This window comes from Crocodylus porosus, unplaced genomic scaffold, assembly GCF_001723895.1.
Source record: "Crocodylus porosus isolate Cpor-Errol unplaced genomic scaffold, CroPor_comp1, whole genome shotgun sequence".
Taxonomy (NCBI): domain Eukaryota; kingdom Metazoa; phylum Chordata; order Crocodylia; family Crocodylidae; genus Crocodylus; species Crocodylus porosus.
In genome coordinates, this window is record NW_017728943.1 from 5164249 (window position 1) to 5188769 (window position 24521).

Here is a 24521-nt window from a genome sequence, read left to right on the forward strand (position 1 = left end):
CATTCTATCCAGCCTGCAGGGCCCCTAAAAAATTTAGAAAATTAATATTTATCTGCCCCTGGCTGCCTGTCATGTGGCTCTCGATGGCTTGCCAAAACTCAGTAAGTGGCCCTCTGCCTGAAATAATTGCCTGCCCCTGAGATAAACTAAAGGCTGAAGGTCAGCCAACCTTGTTTTAGCTGACTTCAACTAATTCACTTCCCAGTACCTCAGTTTCCTCTTCTGTTGGTGCGTCTACACATCACCCTATGGTAACATAGCAACATGCTACAGCGAAATAGAGATCGTGTGTCTACATGTGATCGCCAGCTACATTGGTGTAGCAGCGCGCTCCCTGGCAATGGCTGCAGTGACATAGCTGGGAAATTTACCCATGTGCGGCATGCACAGCACAGTAACAGCCCATATTGCACAGTAACAGCCCATACTGCACTGTGTTTTAGTACTTCCAAAATAAAGTACCAAACACGGCTCCGTAGCAACATTGCCATATGGCAACATGTAGATGCTCCCTCTAAAGTGCCTCCAAATGATACTTACTTTGTAAAGAGCTTTAAGATCTGCTGACAAAAAAATACTATCTGAGCTAGGTGATGTTTAGCATTTCAGTGTAATTTAGGGTTCTAGGTGTATGTTTGAAAATGAGAAGGGTACTTTTGAAAACAGAGGTAGTTTGACTCCAAGTCACTAGTGCAGTCTGAGCCACCCTACAGTGCATCTCTGGGATGGATTGATCCCAACTTCCTGGAACAACAGCACTATCTTCCCAATGATGAGGCTGCAGGACAGGATGGTGCTTTGCATATGCAATTCGTACCTTGACACATGGCCCCCAATCCAACCACTCTGGATTGCTCAGTCACTCCTCCCAGTAAGCAGAGTCCAAGGCATTTTTCTCAGGCAGAACAGGCTCACCCAGAGGTCTCAGGCTGCACTTCCATTGCCAACACCCTCACAAGCAAGCCCTTCCTTCAGGCCGGATTGGGATCATTTGGCACCTACCTGGCCGTAAGATGAGTTTTATTTTCTGGGGGGTCATTTGGGTGGCAATGGTGTCTCCGGAGCCAGTGTCACTGAGTGAGTCATTCTTTTCAACTTCAGTGCTGCTGACTGGGAACTCGATGAAATCCAATGAGCAGCCATTTTGTAGGAGGTTCTCTTTCCAGTCGCAGCGAGGAGTTCCCTGTCCTAAGTCCTGGGAGAGGAAGGTAGAGAGAGCTGTGAGGTTCTGAAGTAGCCAACTGGGATTACGACTTGGTGCCCTTGGGAATGGGGCCATGACTCTGTGACACCTTATCACAGAGCCTGATATTAAATGGATCACCTTTGGGAACTATACAGGAGCTCCAACTAGTGCAGGGAGAAGAGACAATCTTCAAAACAGACAGGTAATGAGTGCTCCGAGGACTGCTGCACACATCTCACTGGCTTTCCCAGCTCATCACCACCACCTACACAAAATGTCACCACTTCCTCTTATCAGGTCTGCATGATCTCCACTTTCTTGGTGTCAAACTCCCTGTCCTCACTTCTAAGTGCTGATAGTGGCAAGTTAGTGGTAAGTTACCAGCTACCTGTTGATTCTGCCTTTGTCCCAGCTGCCATAGCACGGACTGTAGCCAGCATGTAGTCTGCTAGCTAATACACAGACACCTCTCAGCAAGGCAGAGGGGAGGGAGGAATTCCTGCTTAGCAGGGAGTGGTGAGGGGGTGGGGGGAAGCAGCCCATCTTTGCTAGAGCTGCAGCCAGGGAGCAGAGGGGAGGGGCCAGACCTGCTGTGGAGCAGACAGCCCTTCCCAGCCCAGAGAGGATGCCAGGATGCTGGGGGTGTCTGGTTTATCTTAAACCAGCAAGGGGTCTGGGACAGACATTACATAAAGCAGTTTGACTCAAATCTGTTAAGTGTGATACTACATTCTACCAGGTTTATCTCAAACCAGTTTCAGCCATTTTCCAACTGGTTTATGTGCACTGAACACCTGTTCTGTTACAGGTTTAAATCAGTTTCTGATCACTTAAACTAGTTGATGTGTAACTTCTGTCCCTAGCCCTTGTGGAACAGAGACCTCAGGGACAGCAGGAAGAAGAAGCGAATACACAGGCTATGCTGGATACATGCCAGAGTGCCATGCTCTAGCACCCCCGGCTTCTGGCCTGAGCCACTGCACGTATGCCTGTATTTCCTGAACCAAAAGTAAATGTCTGTCCAGTTGTTTCTCAGTTTAATCTCTGCAGTTTAAAACAACCTGCAAAGACTGAATCGATTCAGCCTCAGGCTTTTTGACTGTCTGTACATAGCCTGTGTATTTACAGCACTGATGACCCCCACTTTGATTGGGGGAAGAGGTGAAAGATATGTGCATACTCTTCTTTGCACATTTCAGTTAAGCAAAAATGAGAAAATAATTTTCTGTTTCAAAGCCTGAAACTGTCAGCCAAGCAGTTTTAATAATAAATAACTGAGAAATTGGGGATGCCTTCAGCTCTGGGTGCTGCAGGAATCATGGAGGCTACATACTGAACATTAGCCCCCACAAGTGCAGAGCATGGGTGGGGATGGGTGTTTCTTCACCCTGGGAAATGGAGATTGCCAAAGAGGAGGAATGAAACAATGGCTGACTTGCACAGAATGACAGGAAGCATGCACCTTTAAAATACCCATTAGGCTTCTGTATTTGCAGCAAATCATTACAGAAAATGATCTCCCTGTAAATGCGGAGTGAGTCCTGAAGCTGGAAGTGACCTTTGTTTCTCTGGCCCCTGTATTGCCCAGATGGTGGATGGGAAATGCCAAAGCTCTTCTTGTTTGGAGAGTACATGCATGAAGCAGAAGGAACAAGTCCCCTCTGTGCATCTTTTGCTGGGGTCAGAATTTAGGCTGGTTTGGATTTTCAAAATGGGTCAGCTTTCACTAAGGCACCAAACCAAGTGGCCACATTTTCAGCTCCTTTGTAACCTGAAGGGGGTGTATAACCATGTCACTGAGTGGCTGGCCCACAAGACAACAGTCTACTTCCTGCAAGCAAAGGGAGTGCCTTCTTTATTCACAGGGTACAGACTTAAGTCCCTGCCACTGACTTGGTTTTCCGTGCATGCATGGTTAAGGCTTCTTATGCCACAGTCACGGTTCATTACTCTGGCTTTAGTTTCTTGCCACTTTAGAGCCCATGGGATGGGGACAATCTCTTTACTGTTGGCAACTGTTCCCCAGCTGAGTTTGACTCTGCTCTCCCCCTAGGAGCAGAGGAACTGCCAGACCAGATCAGACCTGGTTTCCCTCTTGGATAGTGGCCAGGAGCACTAGCTGCTTCTGAGAACGGTGAATGAAACCCTACAATTGGCAGTTATGGAAGAAACTGGTGCAGTGCAGCCTTCGCCATGACCCCAGGGAACGAGAGCTCCCGAAACATCAGGGTAAAAATCCCTCGCTCTAGTAGGGTTAAGATGACAGCCTCTGGGAACACTCCTGGCTGCAGGAGCTCTGCAGTATACTATCCATAGTGGACCTGCTTGCTGGAACATGGAAAAGCCACAATTTGAGCACTGACAGGCAGTGGAGCTAGAGCAGCCAAGTGGGCTCCTGTTCTGCTCTGGCTATGGTTTCCCTGGGTAAAGCCGGTACCAGTGTGCAAAGCCAGTAGCTTTGCATCAGGGAGAATTTGCAAAACCATGCAGAAAGAGCCTCTCTTTTGTCTTTCTTTCAACTCCACCCTGCTTCACCAGAAACTCCAAGAAACCAGACAGTTAACAGGACATTCTGTCTTATTAAACAGAGTTCCTGTGTGAAAAAAGACCAGGCTAATCTCTTAACCCCAGTTTCCCGCAGGCTGGAGTTTGGGAGGAACAGCACCAAAAAAGGAGTGAAAGAGATGGAATAGCAACAGAATTACTGGAGAGGCCCTGAGTCTCCCATCAGGGACAGGAAATGGAAATGCCCAGCTCATTGTGAATTGTCAGCCCCCTGTTTCTTATCTTAGAAGGTTTCCTTGCTCTTCCCTCCCTCCTGGTTTCTAATCCAAAGGGGCAGGTGCTGTCAGTTGCTCTGGGTCTGCTGAGACAAGGTTCCTTGGAAAGACAAATATTGAAAATATTCCACACCTGCCCCTACTGCTGTGACATGGACTATCAGGGACAGATATAGTCCGTGTCTGTGACTCTCTAAAACTACTATGTCTTTGTGTCTCAGGGTAGAATTTCTATGAAGAACCCTCTCCCTGGCTTCCCACTATATGTGTTTAGAGGAACAGAGTATGCATCCTGCTAAATCTAAAAGCATACGAGCTGTGCAGGCCTAATTTTTTTGTGCAACAACTTTAGGCAGGTGAGGCTCCATTGACTTCTGTGGAGCAATTCCTGATGTAGAATGTTGTAAGCGAGGTCCGATCCTGGCCCTGCCTTTTTACAATGGGCTTTGGGACATCTCTGAGCAGAAAGTTTTCAAATATAGGTTCCAAACTTTCCCTGAGTTTGCAGTGGTTGGATACAGCCTGGCAGATTGGTTTGAGCTACGAACTTGGATCTGAAAGTCCAAGGGATGAAGCTACTATATCACTTTAATCCAATAAGTGGAAGCACATCAGTGATATTCTCCTGTATGGAGGCCCCTGGTTCATAAGCATTGTGGTCAGGCAAAGATGGGACCTGTAACACCCTGGCTGGGGATTGCACTCTGGGATTATTGTAAATGGGCCTGAGTTGCATTCCCCTTTCCCCACTGTAGCCAGTCCATGACCAGCAGACAAATCTTTAGCAATACCCTTTGCCTTACAGCTGACATTTGGATGTGGGGCTGGCCATCCTCCCTCCCTCCTGAGTTCACAGGGTAGACAGGAAGCTTTTTTTCTGACAATGAAGGGGGAATTCCAGGTCTGTGCCCTTCCAATGAGATTCCTAGTGAATGCCTAAGGAAGCCCCTTTCCCATCCCTCTGGAAACACACTCCAACCAGGGCTCACAAGACTGTTGCTACTAACCAGCATTAGATATAAATGTAGTTGCTACTGACAAGCATTGGTTTAAAACTGGTGAGCTATCAGGGAAGATATTAACATTGCCACTAATTGCCCCCTTGGCTATTCAGTGCTCACATCCCTTAGCTCAGGGGTCAGCAAAATACGGCTCATGGGCTGGTTACAGTTCCTCAGTCTCACTGGCTAGTGCTGGGGCACCCCCATCCAGTGCCAACCCGAAGCTTGCCCTGGGATACCCGCATGGCAGCAGCAGCCTCGTGCCCTGCTGGCTTGGTGTGGGGTGAAGCATTATGATGCAGGAGCAGTGGCAGTGGTGGAAAGCCTGATGATGGCACTGTGTCTGGGGCTAGGGCCAGGGACAAGGGCTGGTCTCCATGAAGACTGTGCACAGCTGGGTGGGGAGCTGCATCTGGGGCTGGGGGCTCGTCTCCATGCAGACTGGCCCCACCTTGGACACAACACTCTGACTGGGGCTCCTGCCACTGCCTCTGCCCCCACACAGCTCCACTCTGTGCTGCTCCACCTTATGCCAAGCTGGCAGGGCTGGGGGCTGCCATGTGAGCATCTCAGGGCAAGCTGTGGACTGGCATAGAGCACTGCCCACAACCCCAAGCCCCAGCCTGGTCCTGGCCAGTGCAAGTGGCAGGGCGTGGAGTTGCCACTGGGTCCAGGTAACTCATTTACAGCTGGTATGAGTTCAGAACAGGGCTTGGACTTTAATCACTGAAGCAACAGTGAAGTACTTTAATCACCCTGTCCCCAACCTTTTTCAGTGCTGTCTCTTGAATTAAGACAACATGACTTGGCAGGCAGCAAAAATGGGTTCTAACTCCAGCTTTGCTATGGGGCATTTGTGGGCATGTTGCTTCTCCTCTCTGCTCCTCAGTTTTCCCACCTGTGAAATGAAGATAATCATTTTGCACTGCAGAGGTCTGTTGTTTGTTATTCAGCAACTAAAGGGTGAGGTTCAGGCAACCAGGGAACTAGGATCCTCTGCTGAGCTTTTAGGAAAAAAAAAACATTCCTGACAGAGGTGGCTGGTTCATTCAGCAAATTTCACACTTCAGGGGCATCCTCCCCCTAGTCTGATGCACTTGGACAGCTGTTGAACCAAGCCAGGGGAGGGATGGTTCAACCTGCCTCCTGTCAGCAATTAGTTTACACCTTGAAACCAGAGGTTTTCAGACCTTTTGATCCCTGCATGCAAATGTTACAAATGGTTATTAAGTCATCCATCCCTTTGTTAAATCCAGCTGCAGTCTCTGACTTCCTTCAATTGGGGATTGCCTGGGCAAAGCAGAGCTTCCTCTAACTGTTTCCTTGTGCAGGTCCCTGCCTTTTCCTTTCCTGGCCTGCTCTCTTGTTTTCATAGAATTTCCATGGAGCAGGAAGACCTCCCTGAGGGAGGGTTACAAGAAAGTGTAACAGGCGCATGGTTTTGTGGATTAATTTAAAACATGGCAATAGACATTAGTAATCAAGCCCATGTCACAGCCCGTCTCTTTGGCCTGAAGGATATAAGGCCTGGTTCTGCAAATGTTATTCAGGCAGAGAAGCTCTTTGTAAAACTTAACTTGGTAGGGCTGCTCACCGGGCAGTGTGGCTCCTTGCTGTAACAGTGGCAGAATCCCTCTCCTGCTCTGGTACAAAGCCAGGACTGAATGGAAATGATTGAGGACCATGGCTTGTAATACAAATGCTGGGACTAAATCTAATTGTAGCAAGAGGGAGAAATATAAATAAGGGCACTGTCCCTTTAAATAGAGTAGGATGCAGGCCTGGGGACCCAAAGGGGGGGAAAAACTCATTTGCTAAATTAAGACAATTCAGCCCAGATGTTGGGAAACCTTGGGTGGTTGAGCAGGGCTTGTAGAGTCTGACGTTTTGGGGGCTGGCTGCTGGCAGTGGTACAGGTCCTTTGCTAATTGCCATGTTTGTACGTAAACACAGCCCTGAGTAGGTGCAGAAAATATTTCCTTTTTTGGAAGCTTTGGCTGGATCTGGGGAAAGAGCTCTCAGCCCCCGCAGCAGCCAGAGACAGCTAGCTACCCTGCCTCAGATCCTGGGAGGGGAGGACAGATTCCATCAGAGCCTGTTACAGCCCATTTCCTACTCTGCACCAGAAGCTAGGGCTGGCTTGGCTGTCACATGCCAGAGAGAAGTGCCTAATCATATCATTTCAAGCATCTCCGAGCTTCGCTTATCCTGAATAAGGGTGCAGATCTGACCAGCCGCAGCACTATCAGAGGGGAGGTGCTAATGGCAGCACACACAGGATGCAGCAGTGTATACCCTTCCCTCCCACGAAGACTCACGCGAACCCTTCCTAGCACATGTGCATGTGCATTCTGGCATGTACAACATGGGTGGAGGTGTGCATGCCTACTTCCTTACAGCCCATGTAGCAGCAGGCCACTGGAACCAGGAGCCTTTAACAACTAAGGATAGCCTTGCCCTGTGTCTGACCAGGTGGGGACCAGTGGAAACTTAGGATGCCAATGAATGGAAAGCAAGAAATGGCTCTTTCTACTTCACCATCTGCCTTTCCTTGCAAGTTGAAACTAGCTTGACATCAACACTGTAAGGGTGTCATCACTATAGAGGTGGTGAGCCACAACCTACAAGGGCTGACGAGATTCAAAGACTGGGGCCAGATTTTCAAAGGTTCATTACCCACAACTAGGCCAGGTTTTCAAAAGAGTTCAAGCTGCACAGGTACACCTCAATATTCAAATGTGCTAATGCTCCAGTAGGGTTTGGCAGGTGGTCAAAACTTCATGCAAACCTTGCCTCTTGTGGTGTCCTGAGTTGGGCATTCAAAATCCCAGGGCTCCAAAAAGGTTTAAAACCCTGGCGCTGGTGAGAGGTATTTTTATTAACACTTTTTTCCCCCACTAAAACACCTTTTTTGGGAGTTAAAAACATTTCAGAGAACTTTAGATTTGAGTTTTATTTTTCTTGAAAATTGAAACAAACGTTTTATGTCATTTTTTTTAAACTTTTGGTTTTCAAAAAAACTGGAAAGTTACCGAAACCCAATGTTTTAATAGCAGAAGTTGGTTTTTTTAATGCTGAAATTATCACTGTTTCCTTTCATCAAAATACTGACAGAAATTGCTGGAAATTTGGGGGAAAATTATTTTTTTCCAACTAACTACCCTCTCAAAACGAACTCCGCCCCCCACCCCCTTCCAGCCCAACAACAAATAACTGGAACTTGTTAACCAGTTCTATTCAGCTCCTCTGTAAAACACCCAAATACGGACCAGATTTTCATAGGAATTGCCTGGCTGACCAGGACCCCAAGTCCATCCAGACTAGTACCCTGTCTCCAAAAGGCCAGTCCTTAGGCACTGGGATGCTCGCCAGGGCTAAGGCTGTTTTTTGTTTTGTTTTGTTTTTTTTACTAGAATAAACTGATGCTCCTGCTGGTACTTAAAAAACCCAAAGGGTTGCTTTTCTGCTTAGAGTCATACTGATCACCACATTTGGATCAGTGATCCACTTACTGAGTTTTGGCAAGTCATCAAGGGCCGCATGACAGGGAGCCAGGGGCAGATAAATATTAATTTTCTAATTTTTTTAGGGGCCCTGTGGTCTGGCTGGAATGGCCTGGCAGGCCGCATCCAGCCCACAAGCCACATTTTGCCCACTCCTGCCTTAGAGGAAGGGGTTAGAACCTGCTGTTATAGACATGTGTGATCTTTTCCACCTTTCTATGAGCTCCTCTATACAGAAGTCTCACCCTTGTTGAGAATAGTTAGCTCTTGGCTGAAGCCCTGAAGCCTGAAAGCTCCCAGCCCTGCTAACTGCCTCTACACTGGATTGGTGTCTTTTCCATGTGAGCCCTCTACTAGGATATTGCTGGCCAGAGAATGTTTTGAAAGAATTTGGCACCCAACCATATTGTTACACAATCACAGTGGCACCAATAGCATGGGTGGGGTCAGATATGCTCTGGATTCAAGTCAAATGGCTGGTTTAATTTATCATTATGACCAGTAGCAGCCATGGAAGGAACCAGCAGGTTAGAATAAAATGCTGAGCCCTTCAAGGCCTTTACCTCCTGGAAGCACCATGCACACGCTGGGCTGACAGCCAGGCACTGCTTGCAGGAGCTCACTCCACGAGTGGTACAGATGTTGCCTCCTAGAAAAGAGAGAGACCAAAAGAGCAATTACAGCCTGTCACAGTGTGGCATCCCTGACAGCTAAATGCCAACTGGTAATGCATAGAGGCTCCTTCCCAACATGTGCTGGGTCTGCTGGAGTGAGCTCTGCACTGGTTAGAGCCTGAGGACTAGACATGCTGAAATGCACTGTGATATGTATGGCGGTTCTGTTTGGATGCACCAGCTCAGATCAAGGTCCATAGGCACAGTACGAGACAGACCCTACTTAGAAGAGCTTTGTCTAAGCAGACCAAGGGAAGGAGTGGGATGGAGGCAGACAGGAAATTATATGCCAGCCAAGAGCAGAGCCCAGTCTCGTCTACCCTCTCCAGGAGCCCTCTTCCCTGAACTATGCTGCTTGGCTCTGCCTCAGGCTTACTTGCTTCTATGAAAACCATACCAAGGCCTTGTCAGATGTCACTACCCTGCAACTTTCTGATCATTATGCATTGGGACAAGGAAGAAGAAGAAACTGTCAAAGATGTATGGTCTGGTATTCAAAAGAGAGACTCATTATCAGCACTTCTGGGACAGAGCCTACTGAACACAAACCCACATAGGAAGACAGTGGTCCTTTTGCGTAAAGACATGGGGTAGATTCAGGGGTGGGGGGCAGTGTGCAGTGGTAAACTGCATACCCTTTGATTCCTGGTCCACTCAAAAGTTTAAAACCAATTGCCTGGCAGTGGCAGCACAGTAGCATTAATCTCCTTTTAATGGTCTTTAATGGTTTTACTAATCAAGCTATGCTTTCTTATGCAGTTCTGCTGTCTGTTAGCTGCTCCTGAAAGTATAGCTCTTATTTCAAAGTCCTGAAACTGTTTCAAATTCTAGCTAGAAATATTAACTCAAGTGTAAAACTATCAATTCAGGTGAACATTAACTCAGGTAAACAATAGCTCAGGTATGGATTGGGAGAACTTGAAAAGATGGGACCTAGTGGGTAGTAGGACAAGCAAGTGCCACCAATAGCTTACGAGAGGAGGCAAATTCCTACCATTCCAAGGTTCAGTGTAATTTGGGGACAAGGTGCTTGGTGCCAATAATGGATCAGGTAGCTTCACTGTGTAACAGGCAGAGTGAGGCTTAAGATGAAGAATGCCGGTATGGGCAATTTTGTCCCAGTGAGTAATGACCCATGTACTGCTAGGGCTCCTTGCCTACCCACATTTGTTTATTTATTTATGCTAGGCTAAGCATCAAAAATGCATTCTTGTCACAAAGCCCTCCCTGCCCAGTGGTACAGTGTGACTCTGTAGGCAGCCACCCCCTCCTCTCCTGGCTACCCAGTGACCTCTGCACAGTGCAGGGAACTGGCATTCCTTTCTTCTTTCCTCAGGCAATGCTACCTCCTCCCCCCTTCGGTTTGTATTACAAGGTTTCATGGTATAAGCCATCTCATTAGGGAATCTTTTCTACACATGTCTTGTGCTCTGATCCCTAGACTCCAAACTTCACACTTCACCCTGTTGGTCTACAGATCCCATGCCAAGGGGCAATACTCTGCTTTCCTCCCACATGAGGGCTCACATGTTCCCACTTGGCCCACCTCTCCGCAAGGGGCTGTGCAGGACCCCAGGCAGAAGCCCCAGAACAATCTTGTGCTAGGCTCCTAGGACCAGATGCCAACTCCCCAGTACCCCTGTTCTCTTTCAGAGTCAGTTAACAACTAGGCTTTATCTTATTCACCAGGTAGGTCAATGATTAACTACCCCCTTTCTTGTCTTGTCTGCAGTCCTTAAACACCCACTTATCAACAGATAAGCCATGGAAAGGGTTGGCAACCCCAAGGGGCCCCTCTTCTTTAAGGAGACTTGGGCCCCCCTCAAACACAAACAGTGCCCAAGTCTCCATCTCCCTCTACGGCGTGCAGTCAGTTACTTCAATGAAAAGTGGGTGAAGACTCTCCTAGTTTGGAACAGGAGAAGTTTACAGCTTCTTCATGTGAATGACTGAATAAAGAGCAGAGCAGAGGAGAATCAGGTCTGCATGCATGCATCAGGAGCCAGATGTTCAGCTGGTGTAAATTGATGTGCAGGGATCCTGGTTTTCTCTGATAACTCCCTCTCCCCTCTCAATGTTTGGATTAAAAAAAAGTAACCCCAAATCCACATTTTTTCATAATCAAATGAAACACCACTATGTGTATATAAATATATTAGTGGCATTTCATTTTAATCACGGAAAAATGTGGATATGGGGTTACTTTTTTAATCTGAAAATTGGGTGTGGTTTTTTTTTTTAATCAGAGAAAACTAAGATCCCTGCTGATGTAGCTCCTCTGACTTCAGTGATGTGGATCAGCTGGAAACTCCAGCTAACACATGCAGGCAGTAACTGTGACTGGCAGGTCTGGATAACTACAGGCATGCTAGGAAACTGGGAGGACCCACTCCAAGGCAGACTGCCTCACTGCTTGTACTCCCTCATCCAGCTCTGAAGGGAGTGAGTGCCACTTGTGTTTCCATGCAGCTGGCTGCCTCCTGACTGAACATGGGATCTGGCAATATTCCAAGGAGTTAAGTCCACAGACTGAAAGCACAGATCATGCTTCCTGGGTGCTCTGAAATTGCTTCACTGCTTTCGGTGGCTTTCAGTGCATCAGGCCAGGAATTCCTAGGAGGTCGCTAGGATAAGGAACAATGTCGGAGAGCTTCCTTGGCTGTGTCTGCATGGCACAGTTGTTGTGCCCTCCAGCTCACCACACTGCTCTGGGCAGGCTGCCTCCTAAACCAGCAGCAGGGTGGCCACATTCACACAGCAATGTGGGCACACTTATTAGCACTGTTGAATGACAGTACCCACTAGCCTGCCTCTGTGCTAATTAGCCCCTCACCAGTGGCGCTGAACAGACCCAGGCCTGAGAATACCTGAGCTGTTGCAGCAGCCTAGAGCACTGGATCCTCCAGCCCAGGACACCTGGTTATTCCAGTTACCCAACCCAAAAAGAACAAAGCCAGGCAGGGGAGAGTAGTAAGGAGACTACAGCTCCTGACTTTGGCCTTGCTGGGCAGCTGCAAACTCCTTCCTGTAGACAGACAAGACTGCCATCGGCTGGAATTGGTGCTGGTACTTCTGGGCTCTGGTTCAAGACTTGGGGAACTTAACTGCACCAGAAATGTTGCCTACGGCTGAGAACAGAGCACAGTGAGGCCAGCATTGAAGGGTTTCACTGTAAGCACAGGCAGGCGAAGCCTGGGCTCATCTTTCCACAGATCCTGGTGCTGAACTGCATGTTGTTGGCTAGGCATATTAGTCCCCAGGAGTGGTAAGGCACATGTGGCTGTACTAGTGTTAGCCATGCTGGGAACTCCACACCAGTCATTTTGGCTCTGGGCTGGATGAGGCAGCAGTTAAAATGGCAGCAGGAGCCTCTGTACATTAGAGCTGTAGCTGCTGCTATGGCTGGAGCTGGACATGTGCTTGCAAGGGTAGGACACATGCAAAGTTCTTGCAATGCAGGCAAGGCCTTGGGGTGTCGTCCCTTCAGCACCAGTTCAGCTGTGGTTTTGCCAAGACAGTTCTCAGTAGTGGATACATTGCTATCATACCAGCATGAGTTATTTATTCTGTGTCACAGGTTCTCAGTACCACCTAACTATGCCTTCCGCTTCTTCTCCTGTGTCTCTTCTTCTTCACTGAGCCTTTGGGTTATCAGTGCCTATAATATGTTTGTAATTGGCCTTGGGCTCCTTACATGGGAAGAACTGTGAATGTAAATTGCTATTATTACTATAATCCATCTGGTTGGGTTTTATGTTGCTGTTGCTCTTTGGAAACTTGGTAGGATTTGCCTGGCTGGAGCAGCTGTGTCTACATGTGCGTGAGGTTCCCATTACACAAATTCTTCCAGCTGGGGACCTCTTGGTGACTACCCCAGCTACTTTCAATCCACCTTGATTTTCTTAGTATCTACTGTCCCCCTGAAGGACATTTCCATGCAGTTTTCATGAACCTGCACCTGCAAGGAATGAGATGCGTGCTTTTGTACAGCTTGTACAGCACCTGGCACACAGGGTCCCATTTCATGTGGGGCCTCTCGATGCTATTATTAAACAATGCTAGTTGGGGCAAGAAGTGAGGTGCTGAGTACCTGGGTCCTGTTATGGGGAAAAAAAGAAAGTGAAATGAGGCAGTGGTGCTTTGAACAAGGCCTTCTCTCTTGGCACCTGTGAAAGATCAGTTGGGCATAATTTGATAGTTTATAGTCCAGCCCTGTTTTTTACCTGTATATGTGGGAGATCTTGCTGAGACAGAAGAAAGGCTCGAAGGCACCCACCCTAAAGCAGGCCTCCCCACCCCAGTGTGCCTTCCTGGCCTGCGGTGTCCCTGCTGTGCTCTAGATGGCAGGGAAATTGCCAGTGTTTTACAGAACTTGTTAAGGAGAAAGAAAATAAAAATGAATATAATGCAGAGAAAGGAAGTGGTGAAACGATAATTTGTGGTCGGATGTTGCTACACCCTTCCCCAGGCACCTTGGATGGTTCTGGCAGCATGGTTGGGCTTTTCTACTGAGCATCAGAGCAATCCAAACTGGGAGGAGTCCTTTGATCCTACCGTGTTTGTCCTCGTGGCCGGTTCCCACATAGGACTGTACCAACAATCTAAAATGATACTGTGCCCCAGTCATGGCCAAGTTCAGAATAGGCTTTCCTTTGCTAGGATGCTCAGAGCTTAAAGGAAGACTTACTGTAGCCAAAAGAGAAATGCGGGCATTAGGCAGCACCCATTTCAGTTATGCATGCAGGGCAAAGGCTGTCTGTGCTGAGCACTGTCAAGCTCAGCCCTCAGCTCCTCCCAGTACAGCACTCATTAAGGGCTGAATTTTCCAAAGAATGGTGCGTGGTTTGTGCTGGGGGCAGGGGGGAAATGTTCCTCACTGCCCTGTGACTTGTACCCCTACCGCTAACTCCAGTACCCAGGGAGTATGAGGACTGTCACATGAGACCGTTCCGATACTGTAGTTTTTTCCGGGCCCTAAGCTGGGCAATTGACCAGCTGAACTGAGAAGATGGGAGGCAGGGGGAGAATCAAGCCTAGATATATTTAGTTTTGCCAGTGTGAGGCACTAATTGAAAAAAAATAGGCCGATCTCCAGTCATCACCTCTATTACAAGTGTTGCTAAGCATCTGCCTATATGAAGGGTGTTCATGTCAGTGTGGTTACAACGATGTTGCCTTGCACTGAAGGGTGTGGATGTGAGATGCTTATTCCTGTCTCCCTGGATTGCAACCATATGATGGTGGAGAGGCTTGTGTGTCATGATGAGCCTGAGAGTGATGCTGTCTGGAAATTTTTCCTGGTAGGATCTCCCATGGCAGTAATGTCAAAAGTGAGGTTCCAGACAAATAGTGACCCAAACCAAATAACTAGGGTAGGTGGAACTCTTTAGTTCTGGTTCAGCCATCCACCTAGGAGAAGGATACTGCAAAACTAAACCTACAGTCTGGAGATCTCTCTGCCACCATCCTAATTCACTAGGCAAAAGCACATGAGCTTCAGGCCTAAAGAGTGGGGCCAGTCAGTGCGAACTGTACTCCACTTTAAAGCTCCACAGGCAGGCAGGAAAGAAACAAGTCCCCCAAGTCCTACAGTGCCAGAAGTGGGGGGAAAACGGCAGGTGTAAGGTAACACTGGAGGCTGCAGTCCCAATCCTACATGCAGGCAGCTCAAGAGTATGGGTCGTTCCGATGATGACCTGGAGATGATTTTCTAGCAGCAATCAGCCATACACAGTAAACATTGCAGCAGGATTTGCCTCCCTGCAATTGGACTGATTAGTCACCAGTGGGTCTGGAACCAGTGTGAGCAGTTACTTTTCTAATATCTTTGTCTGAAAAGAACCACCAAGAAGAAGTGGCAGCTGCAGCTCCAAAACCACTGTGCCTGCCCTGCATTTGCTCCTTCCTCTTCTGGTTTGAAATCTCTCCTGCCCGACAAAGCCCTAACCATCTGCAGTCCAGTAAGTACCAGCAGGTGGACTAGGTTTCTGTGATATATCATAGTTGAAAGCCAGCCAAAGGGGGACACAGCCTTATGAAACTCCAGGGGGAAATACAGTATTAGCCTGACAAGGAACAGGAGAGAAACCAAGTCATTACAGTGTGCAGAGCTGAATAGGCACTGGAAAACACTTGAGCTCATTGTACATAGAAAAAGATGTACTGGCATCCTTATGAGTGAATGGTTCCAATGGATCCCAAGCTGAAGAGGGCTGGATAGTGTCACTGGAGTGTGGAATGATCCCTGCCATCCACTGAGGCATAACAACACCCCTCCAATTTCAGAGAAACTTTATACTATACCCCTTTTCAGTGTGATGTATTTTCCTGGTTTGGACTCAGCCAGACAGTATTATTTCAGAGACATTAAGGTTGCAAGGGACCGCTGTGTTCATCCAGTCTTGGGGCTTGCCTGGCACAGGCTAGAAGATCTCACCCAGGCACTCCTGAATGAAATCTTGTGCCTGGAATAAAGTTAAAGCATCTCTCTAGCCATTGTTTACATAAGGTAATCCTGGCCTGGCAAGGATGCATCAGCTGGGGGGCCATTGTGCTTTTCTGCATTTGGAGTGTCTCTCCTTCTCTGCACTCTCCTTTGTGTCACAGTCTGGCAGGTCTGAACCAGCACCACTGCAGACTCGACACTGAGGGGAGGACGTGCCCAGGTAGCCTTTGTGCTCTTTCTCTAACCCTATAATTTCTTCATTTACCAGCAATAGCTCTCCCCCTTCATCTCCTTTAACAACTACATATGTCTGCTGACTCACGGACTGTGGTTATTGCAATGCCTTAACATGATTCTTGCCTGGGAGAGATTGTGAGACAGAGCATGCCTGATAAGCAGGCCTGAGCTTGGCTATTATTAACCCTTGTATAGCAGATGGGTGGAATTTGTTTCCTGCCAGATGTTGGTTATTTCTTTCCTGTTTGGGGCCCATTGATAGCTTGTTCCTTTGCCAGGATGTTCTTTTGCTTGTCCCCACACCCCCAGGTTAGTGGGGGCTATCTGCATGGCAAGAAGTCCCTATGCACTTCCCATGGCTGGGCCTGTTTAGGAAGGCATGGCCAAATGTCTGCCTTTGGAGAGGTAGGAACATCTCCTAGAGCTTAGCATCTCCCAGGGCTCTGGCTGCATCTTTCCCCCCTCTTGGCACTGACCAAATCATCAGCGCACTCAGTTTGGGCCTGCTCCCGGAGGAGATGCACAGTTTAATGCCTGTTGTGCCCCCGGGAGCTGAAGACCTGGACTCCACAGACCCCCCTGTATAGAGCCAGGAGGTAAGTGTACTGGGCCAGGTGAGGTTGTACAAGTACAGGGGGTGCTTGGAGGGTGCTGCCTGAGACTGTGTGTATGTTTGCATGCGTGTGTGCATGCATGTGGGCCTGTGCCAGGCAAGACACACTGGCTGAGCGGAGCCCAGGAGGGGAATGCCCCCCTTCCCCTAGTCCCTTCTTAGCTGAGCCCCCCAGGGAGCCTCGCGAGCAGAACGTGCAAACAGGTGTGGCTTTACTAGGATGTGGCAGTTTGTGCATGAGTTTGGGTGGAAAGAGTGCAGGAGGCTCCCAGAGGGGTGGTCCAGGCAAGGAGCCTGAGGTCAGAGGCCCGCAGAGGAGATGCTGGGACCAGGTAGGGGTGTGAACTCACTCTCAGCCATGGTGGTGATTCGTTGTGGCCGCAGGCATCCCAGCATCACCGAGATCTCCACCCAGACAGAGCCCCTGGCCCTGGACTGCGGGGGCTGCCTGGCATGGCTGCTGGGAGCTGGGCAGGGGGGACCCCCTAGCCCATGAGGTCTGCTGCCTGCATCCGAGATGTTGCAGAGAGGATCCCCAGGGTCATCTGGTCCTCTGACTAATACCCCATGCTTCTCATCCATGTGGGAACAAATGACATGGCCAGGAGTAATCCGGACCAGGTCATGAGTGACTACATGGCTCTGGGGGGCTGGGCTCAGGTAGTCTTCTCCTTTGTGCTCCCTGTTGCAGGTGATGGTGCCACCTAGAAGGCTTCAGTTTCCTAGACCACAATGCACACTTCAGGGAGAGAGGACTCCTGGGAACAGAGGGCATCCATGTCACAAGGAGAGGTAAGTCCCTGTTCTCAGCTAGGATGGCCTATCTTCTTGACAGGTCTTTACACTAAGATTGCTGGGGGGACAGGCAAACATTAACTGGAGCTTGCCTGGGGACTGACATGCAAGGAAGCTCCATGGATAGGGACACCAGGAGGGCCACTCTTGCAGGAGCTGAGGGAATAGTTCTCCTTCAGTATGACAGGAAGTTGAGGGCCTCAATAGGAGGACTCAGGTGCCTGTACACTAATGCCAGGAGCATGGGGAACAAGCAGGAGGAGCTAGTTCACCTGCTCTTCAGTGAGCATTACAATCTAGTCGGGATTACAGAGACCTGGTGGGACTCCTCACACAATTAGAGTGTAGCCCTAAGGGGCTATGCCCTGCACAGAAGGGACTGAGTAGGGAAAAAAGGTGGAGGTGTAGCTCTCTATGTGAAGGAGGAGAACACCTCCTTGGAGGCTGACATCAGCTCCAAAGAAGAACGTCTTGAAACCCTCTGGGTCAAACTCCTGGGGGGTGGGGGTGCGATGAGAGAGATCTAACTGTAGGTATATACTACAGACCACTAAACCAGGGCAAGGAACTTGATCTAGAGTTCGCCTGAGAACTAACAGAGGCTGCCCAGGTGCGGGACATGGTCATCATGGGTGACTTCAATTATCCAGACATCTCTTGGGAGGAACGGCTGGCCATGCCAGGTTGGTCGCGGTTGTTCCTGACCTGCATCAAAGGGGCTTTTTCTGACTCAGGAGGTGCATGGGTCAACCAGAGGAAATGCTCTTCTAGACTTGGTCCTGGCCAAAGGAAATGACCTGGTGACCAACCTAAACATACAGGGCAGCCTGAGTGAAAGTGATCATGAAACATTCATGGTCCATTGCAAGGGAGACAAATCAAATAGCAGGCTTGAAGTTTTGGACTTCAGAAATGCAAACTTCAACAATCTCAGGTCACTAGTAGGAAATGTGCTGAGAGGCCAAGGACTGAAGGCAAAAGGAATGCATGAAGAGTGGTTGTGTCAAAAAGACATGATCCTTGAAGCACAAAGTAAGTCCATTCCCATGTAGAAGCAATGTAGCAAAAGGGCTGGGAAGCCCTCTTAAGAAAGAAGAAAGTGGCATGCACTCAATGGAAGCTAGGGGCAGCCCCAAAGGAGGACTATACAACTATGGCCTGCACTTACAGGGATCAGATTAGAAAAGCTAAGGCAGCGACTGAAGTAAAATTAGCAATGGAAATCAAGGAGAACAATAGGTCCTTCTTTAGGTACGTAAGGAACTGGAGGAAAATGAATGGGAGTGTGGGGCCGTTGCTCAACAATTGAGGACAGCTAGTCACTGGCCCTCAGGAGAAAACTGAACTACTGAATGACTCCTTGGTCTTACAGCAGGCCAGGGGGAAAATCATGCCAGCTAGGGTACAGAATGAGCAGAGTTCAAATGACTGCCTTCCTACTATGCTGTAGAACTGGTGTGTGATCAATTAAAGAAATTGGATGTATATAAGTCAGCAGGTCTGGATGAACTTCATCTGAGAGTGCTGAAAGAGCTGGCCGAAGTCATTGCAGAACCCCCGCCATAGCTCTTCCAAAACTTGTGGCACTCCAGGGAGGTCCCCGAGGAGGAGAAGAGGGCCAATGTTGTGCCCTTCTTCAAGAAAGGGAAGAGGGAGGACCCGGGTAACTATAGGCCAATTAGCCTAACTTCTATCCCAGGGAAAATCCTGGAAAAATTCATTAAGGAGTCTACGTGCAGTAGGCTTGCAGAAGGTAGGATTCTGAATGACAGCCAGCATGGCTTTGTTGTGGGCAGGTCTTGTCTTACCAACCTCATCTCCTTTTAAGATCAGGTGGCTCACCACCTGGATAAGAGAGATGAAGTTGACATTATGTATCTCGACTTCCAAACAGCTTTCGATCTGGTATCCCACAATGTTCTCGCAAGAAAATTGGAAGACTGTGGGCTTAATTGCGAGACAGGTAGGTAGGAAGCTGGCTGCGGGGTAGGACCCAGAGTTCTAATGAACAGACCTGTGTCGTCCTTGTGAGAAGTGGCCAGTGGTGTCCCACAGGGGTCTGTGCTTGGTCCAGAGCTATTTAACATCTTCAACAATGATTTGGATGTGGGGGTGAAGAGCTCAGTGGCCAAGTTCACGGATGACACCAAGTTATGGGGAAGCATGGTCATGCTTGAAGATAGGCTGGAGATACAGGTGGACCTAGGTAGGTTTGCAAATTGGGTAGATGTAGTTCAACATTGAGACATGTACAGTGCTCCACCTGGGGAAGAACGATCCCTTACTCACCTACAGGCTTGGCAGCGCCAACCTGACCTGCACTATGAATGAAAGGGACCTGAGGATAATAACTGACCACAGTGTGAATGTGAGCCGGCAGTGTGATGCTGTAGCCAGCAGGGCTAACAATACCCTGGCATGTATCTATTGATGCATCTCCAGCAAAACCAGCAAAATCACTGCAAAGAAATGATTCTCCTGCTCTACTCGGCATTGGTGAGACCGCAGCTAGAGTACTGCGTCCAGTTCTGGGCTCCGCACTTTAACAAGGACTTGGTAAAGCTTGAGAGAGTCCAGAAAAGGGCTACCCATATGATCAGAGACTTGCATGGCAAGCCATATGAGGAAAGGCTGAGGGACCTGGGACTCTTCAGCCTGAAAAAGAGAAGACTGAGAGGGGACTTGGTAGCAGCTTACTGCTACATTAGAAGCATACATCTAGGGCTCGGTGAACAACTGTTCACTAGGCCACCCTAGGAGTAATGGTCACAAACTCCTGGAAGATCATTTCAGGTTCAACATTAGGAAAAACTACTTCACAACGAGGATGTCCAGACTGTGGAATAAATTCTCTCCAGAGGTGGTGTGATCACCTATCCTGGAAATTTTCAGAAGGAGACTAGACAGTCACCTTGCTGGGGTCACCTAACCCACAGTTGTCTTTCCTTCTTGGTGCAGGGGGCTGGACCCGATGATCTTCCAAGGTCCCCTCTGGCCTTACAATCTATGACTCTTAGGAGATATGACTTTGAAACAGTTCTCCCAAAGACTTTCAGAGCAAGCTTGGTCAGGTTTCTTAGCCTCCCGGAGCCTCAGCTAATCACCTGTAAAATGGAGTCATTACACTTCCTGATTCACAGGAGTGTTGTGAGACTAAGTTCATTAAACAACTGTGAGGTACTATGGCAATGAGGCCCTGTCAATACCTTCAGTAGAAGGAGAGGTGCTATTTACTGGGGACCAGGCAGGGAGGAATTTTCCTGCCTAGAAGACAAAAGGGAAACAACCCCATTAGATCAGGGGTCAGCAACCCCCAGCATGTGTGTCAGAGCGTGGCATACAAAGCCATTTTGCTCGGCACACTACAGCCAGTCCAGGCTCTGGTCAGGCCCCAGGCAGCAGGGAGTCTGCAAGCAGCTGCACTGGGGTCCGCATAGCCCTAGCCTGGCTTGTTGCCAGCAGTGGGTGCATCTGAGCCTCAGGGCAGAGAGCAGAGAAGAGGCCAGGGCTGCACTGCCACAAGGATCAGGCCCCTCATGGCTTCACTACCATCCACCCCTGGCATGTCAACATCTTACAAGTGAAGGTTGCAGGGTTTTTTGGCATTCTGCCCAAAAAACACTGCCAACCCCTGCCCTAGACAATATTGCATCCAGGCACAGTGTCCAGGACCTGGCTTTGAAACGCCTTTGGTAGACATAGACAATAAGCTCTGTGGGGCACTGTCACCTTCCTCCAAAGCCTGATCATCTTATATCGTGGCCTGGGGTTATGGGCCCAGGGAGATCAGCTGGAGCTAAATAAAAGCTATCCCTTCCTGCAGAGCTGAGATTTTCCTCTCCTTTCCCTTCCCCAAGAGACATTTGAGTAACAATGATAATAAGTCCCAGGGAGGTCTCTGCCCAGTAGGAGAGCTCAGCTGATGACTAGCATTTGGTACAGATTAACAACTTCTCATCTGTTGTATTATCTTCCTGGCTGCTTCCCCTCATTCCTGCAGTAATGCAACCAGTCAGGGATTCTCTCAGGCTTGCAATGCGAAGGTGAGGGACCTGCAGTCCCACAAGGAGTGCTGGTCGCAGATGGATCCCAGGGAACCAATTTTGCTTGTGCAGTGTTTCCCTCCACACTGACTGCCAAATCTCACATCTCCTCCCCCTGTATGATGGTGTTAATCTGGTGTGGACACTCCACTGCAGTGAGTTGGTGGAACTGGTGTGTGAGGTCTAATATGCAGACTTAAGATCCTAATAGTAGAGCTGGAAGAGACCTCAGAAAATCACAACTAGTCCAACCCCTGCTTAAGACAGGATCATTCCTGCCAAAAACATCTCAGATAACACTCCTTTAGGGCTGCAAATTGCAAAGGAGACGAAGTAAGTTAGGTGTACAAATCCTACAGTGATTCAAGGAGAGCCAGGCATTCAGCTTCCTTAGGCTGTCTCAGCAGTCTCAGCCTTAATGCTCTTGATTTCACACAGTTCACTTCTCCTCCCTGTGGCCTTACTGTACTTATACCAATGGGAGTACTGGAGCTCTTAGCTGTAGGCCCAGCCAGGACACTTGCACTCCAGGGTAATCTATACCCTTGCTGACTTCTTAGGGGCTGTGTTCCTTCCCTGGCTTTGGTCAGAATTAGCACTCTGGCTACCAGCTGCCAAACACAAAAGACCCAATTGTCACTTGCCTAACATCCACTGACAGAAGTGACATTTGTTGCATTATTGGTCCCTTGAAAGTACTCTCCAGCTGTGCCCTGACAGAAGTGCAGAGCTCCAGAGTGCTTTAAAAGTTCCTGATCATGCAACAAATTAACCCTCATGTAATGAGGGTTCAGATGAAGGTGCTTCGAAGTGGAGCACCTTCATTAACTTCTGTCTGTCCCTGCATGCAATCAGGGCTGGGCTGATGCAGCCCAGTCCAGCCTTGCCCCTGGTGCTGTCTGCAAGAAGGGAGGGCAAGAAGGGAGTGTAGGTAACTCTGGGCTGGGGTTTGCCCATCTTGAGCTGGAGCAAAGGTGGGTGGATTGGACCTCACACCTCAGGTGGGCTCCAATCCACTGGTCCCTCTCTAGCTCAGGCTAGGCAACCCCCCCATCTTCTCCCCCCTTCCATCCTGCAGACACAGCACTGGAGCTGGGGGAGGGGAAAGGGGCTAGGGGAGAAAGAATGGAGGCAGGCAGCTCCTTCTGGATTGGCTCCAAGTGGAGCTCAATTCCCTTGCTGCCCCCACACCCAACAGCAAATGTCTTTTGGGTTGAGGAGTGGGGGGATCAATCTAACTCATGGTGCTTTCTGTGAAACAGGGAGCTGCATGTCTGTCAGCCCCGCTGTGTCCACATTCACACCAATGCAAAATTCTCCCACTGCTGCAGGTGGGAAATTCAGATGTGGCAGCCTCTCCTTGGCACAGGACAGAAGGGCCTGTCAATGTGTAGGGCAATGGGGACCAGGCCTGAAGGTCTGTATGACATTGTATGTGACCTGCCTGGAAGTGTCAGTTCAGCTGGGACTACACACTCTGGGCATCAGTGCCAGAGAAGTTGAAATACACTAGGTCTGACATTAGGCTTTATAACTAGGGTGACCATAATAATTTTAGGGAACTCTGAGATGGGGAAGGGCCTCCAGGAGGCACCAGCATGTGTACACACATACACACTAGGGCAGTGTGTGTGTGTGTGTGTGTGTGTGTGGCCAGAGCAGTGGGTGTGGGTGTGGGTGCGTGTGAGTGGGCAGCAGTGGGCTGGGCTGGAGCAGCTGTCTGGATGCTTTGGAAAGTGTGGTGCCTTTGCCACTGGAGGTGGGGCTGCAAGCTGGGGCCAGGGTGGGGGACAGGGCACTGGCTAGGCTGGGGGCACTATACTGACTCTCAGCTCTGGCCCCATCCTGGCACCTGCATCTACATCCTGACATGGGTCCCTGGGCTGGGCAGGTGCAGCCAGCCCCAGCCTCAACACCCGCCCCCCCCCCCCAGTTAGGGGAGGGTGGTTGGGCTGGGCTTCCATGTATTTGTGTGTAAATTGTATTTGCATTCTCTGGTGCTTTGCACCTTGTGTAGCATTTTACATTGATGCAAAACGAGTGTTAAATATTTCCAGTCAGCTCTTTGCGGCAAGGGCCATTTTTTTGTTCTGTATTTACACAAAACCTAGCACAGTGGGGTCGTGATCTGTGCCTGGGGCTCCTAGTGTGGCATCATCACCATCACCATTAGAGAACACAATCTGCTTCCCTCATCTAGACTTGTCCCTGCACTAAGGGCCAGATTGTGCTTTATCTGTCAAGTGCCTGCCTGGACTTATATGCCTGGGATCCTTTTTCACCTTGAGCAAATCCCTGAAAAAACATGAATGCATCTACTTTTGTAACATGCCATCATCTCAGTCTGGAGACTAAGTCACACAAAGCGGTAAATGGGAGTAGGCCCCAGTCACCTTCCAAGTTAGATGAAGCAGGGTGGAATAGGACCTTGCTCAGGCAGCTAATTGGTAGAACAAGATCTGGCTCACCAGTTCCAGTGGGGCTACTAATGTGTGTTAGTTCCTTCCTGGTAAAATGTGCCTTCATGAGGACAGTGCCCCTCTGGGCTGGACCCAGAGGCAGTGGCTGTGTCTTGTGAGGTCTCCGTTACACATTGGCAAGTAGGTATAAGCAGGGCAAGCCTAGGGGAGTCTCAGCATGTTTGATATCCACATCAAGGGGGTTGGGAGCAAGCATAGACTGCATCATCTCTGCCGCACTTTGAATTTGGCCCTGTGTGTACCATACACATACATGCTTCCTATGACCCTGGAGTCCTCAACACTACCTGATAACAGGTTAGCTCAACTCAGCAGTGCTAGCAACGATTCTCTCTACATTGCCCAAGAGAAAAGCAGGGGCAGCTGGTGGGAACAGTTTTCTCTTGCCATTCAGGGGCTGGGCTGGAACTGGCTGAGAAGAGACACAGCCAGGTCCTCTGCACCCAGAGCCCTGTTCTCTGTGTCTGTCATGTGTTGTGGTAGCTTGTGCTGAGCATTGTAATCCCACTCCAAGAGCAAGTCAGAAAAATACTTCCGCTAGACACAGACAGGCAACCAGACACCCACAGCCAAGGTCATTGCAGTGCAAACCACGTAAGTATTCATCCAGAGGCTACATCTGTATTCAGCCACACAAACACATACCAAACGTGTGTGTGGACATGTGCACATACACATATATATTTAAAAAACATGTATAACAGAGGGCAGAGAGGAAAATGACTTGCTATGTCACTAAGTCTGTTTCCAGGGGCAGTGCAGGT

At 49.0% G+C, this 24521-nt stretch overlaps 1 protein-coding gene across 1 annotated transcript in view; it reads right to left on the bottom strand.

Annotated features, from left to right (window-relative positions):
* The window catches only part of ITGB3 (integrin subunit beta 3), a 63412-nt gene that overhangs the window by 35290 nt on the left and 3601 nt on the right, over window positions 1-24521 (bottom strand). The window contains exons 2-3 of the mRNA XM_019548488.1: window positions 9034-9119; window positions 1003-1195 (exon numbers count right to left, since the gene is read on the bottom strand). Coding sequence (XP_019404033.1) covers window positions 1003-1195; window positions 9034-9119 — 279 coding nt within the window. The remainder of the gene's footprint in view (window positions 1-1002; window positions 1196-9033; window positions 9120-24521) is intronic.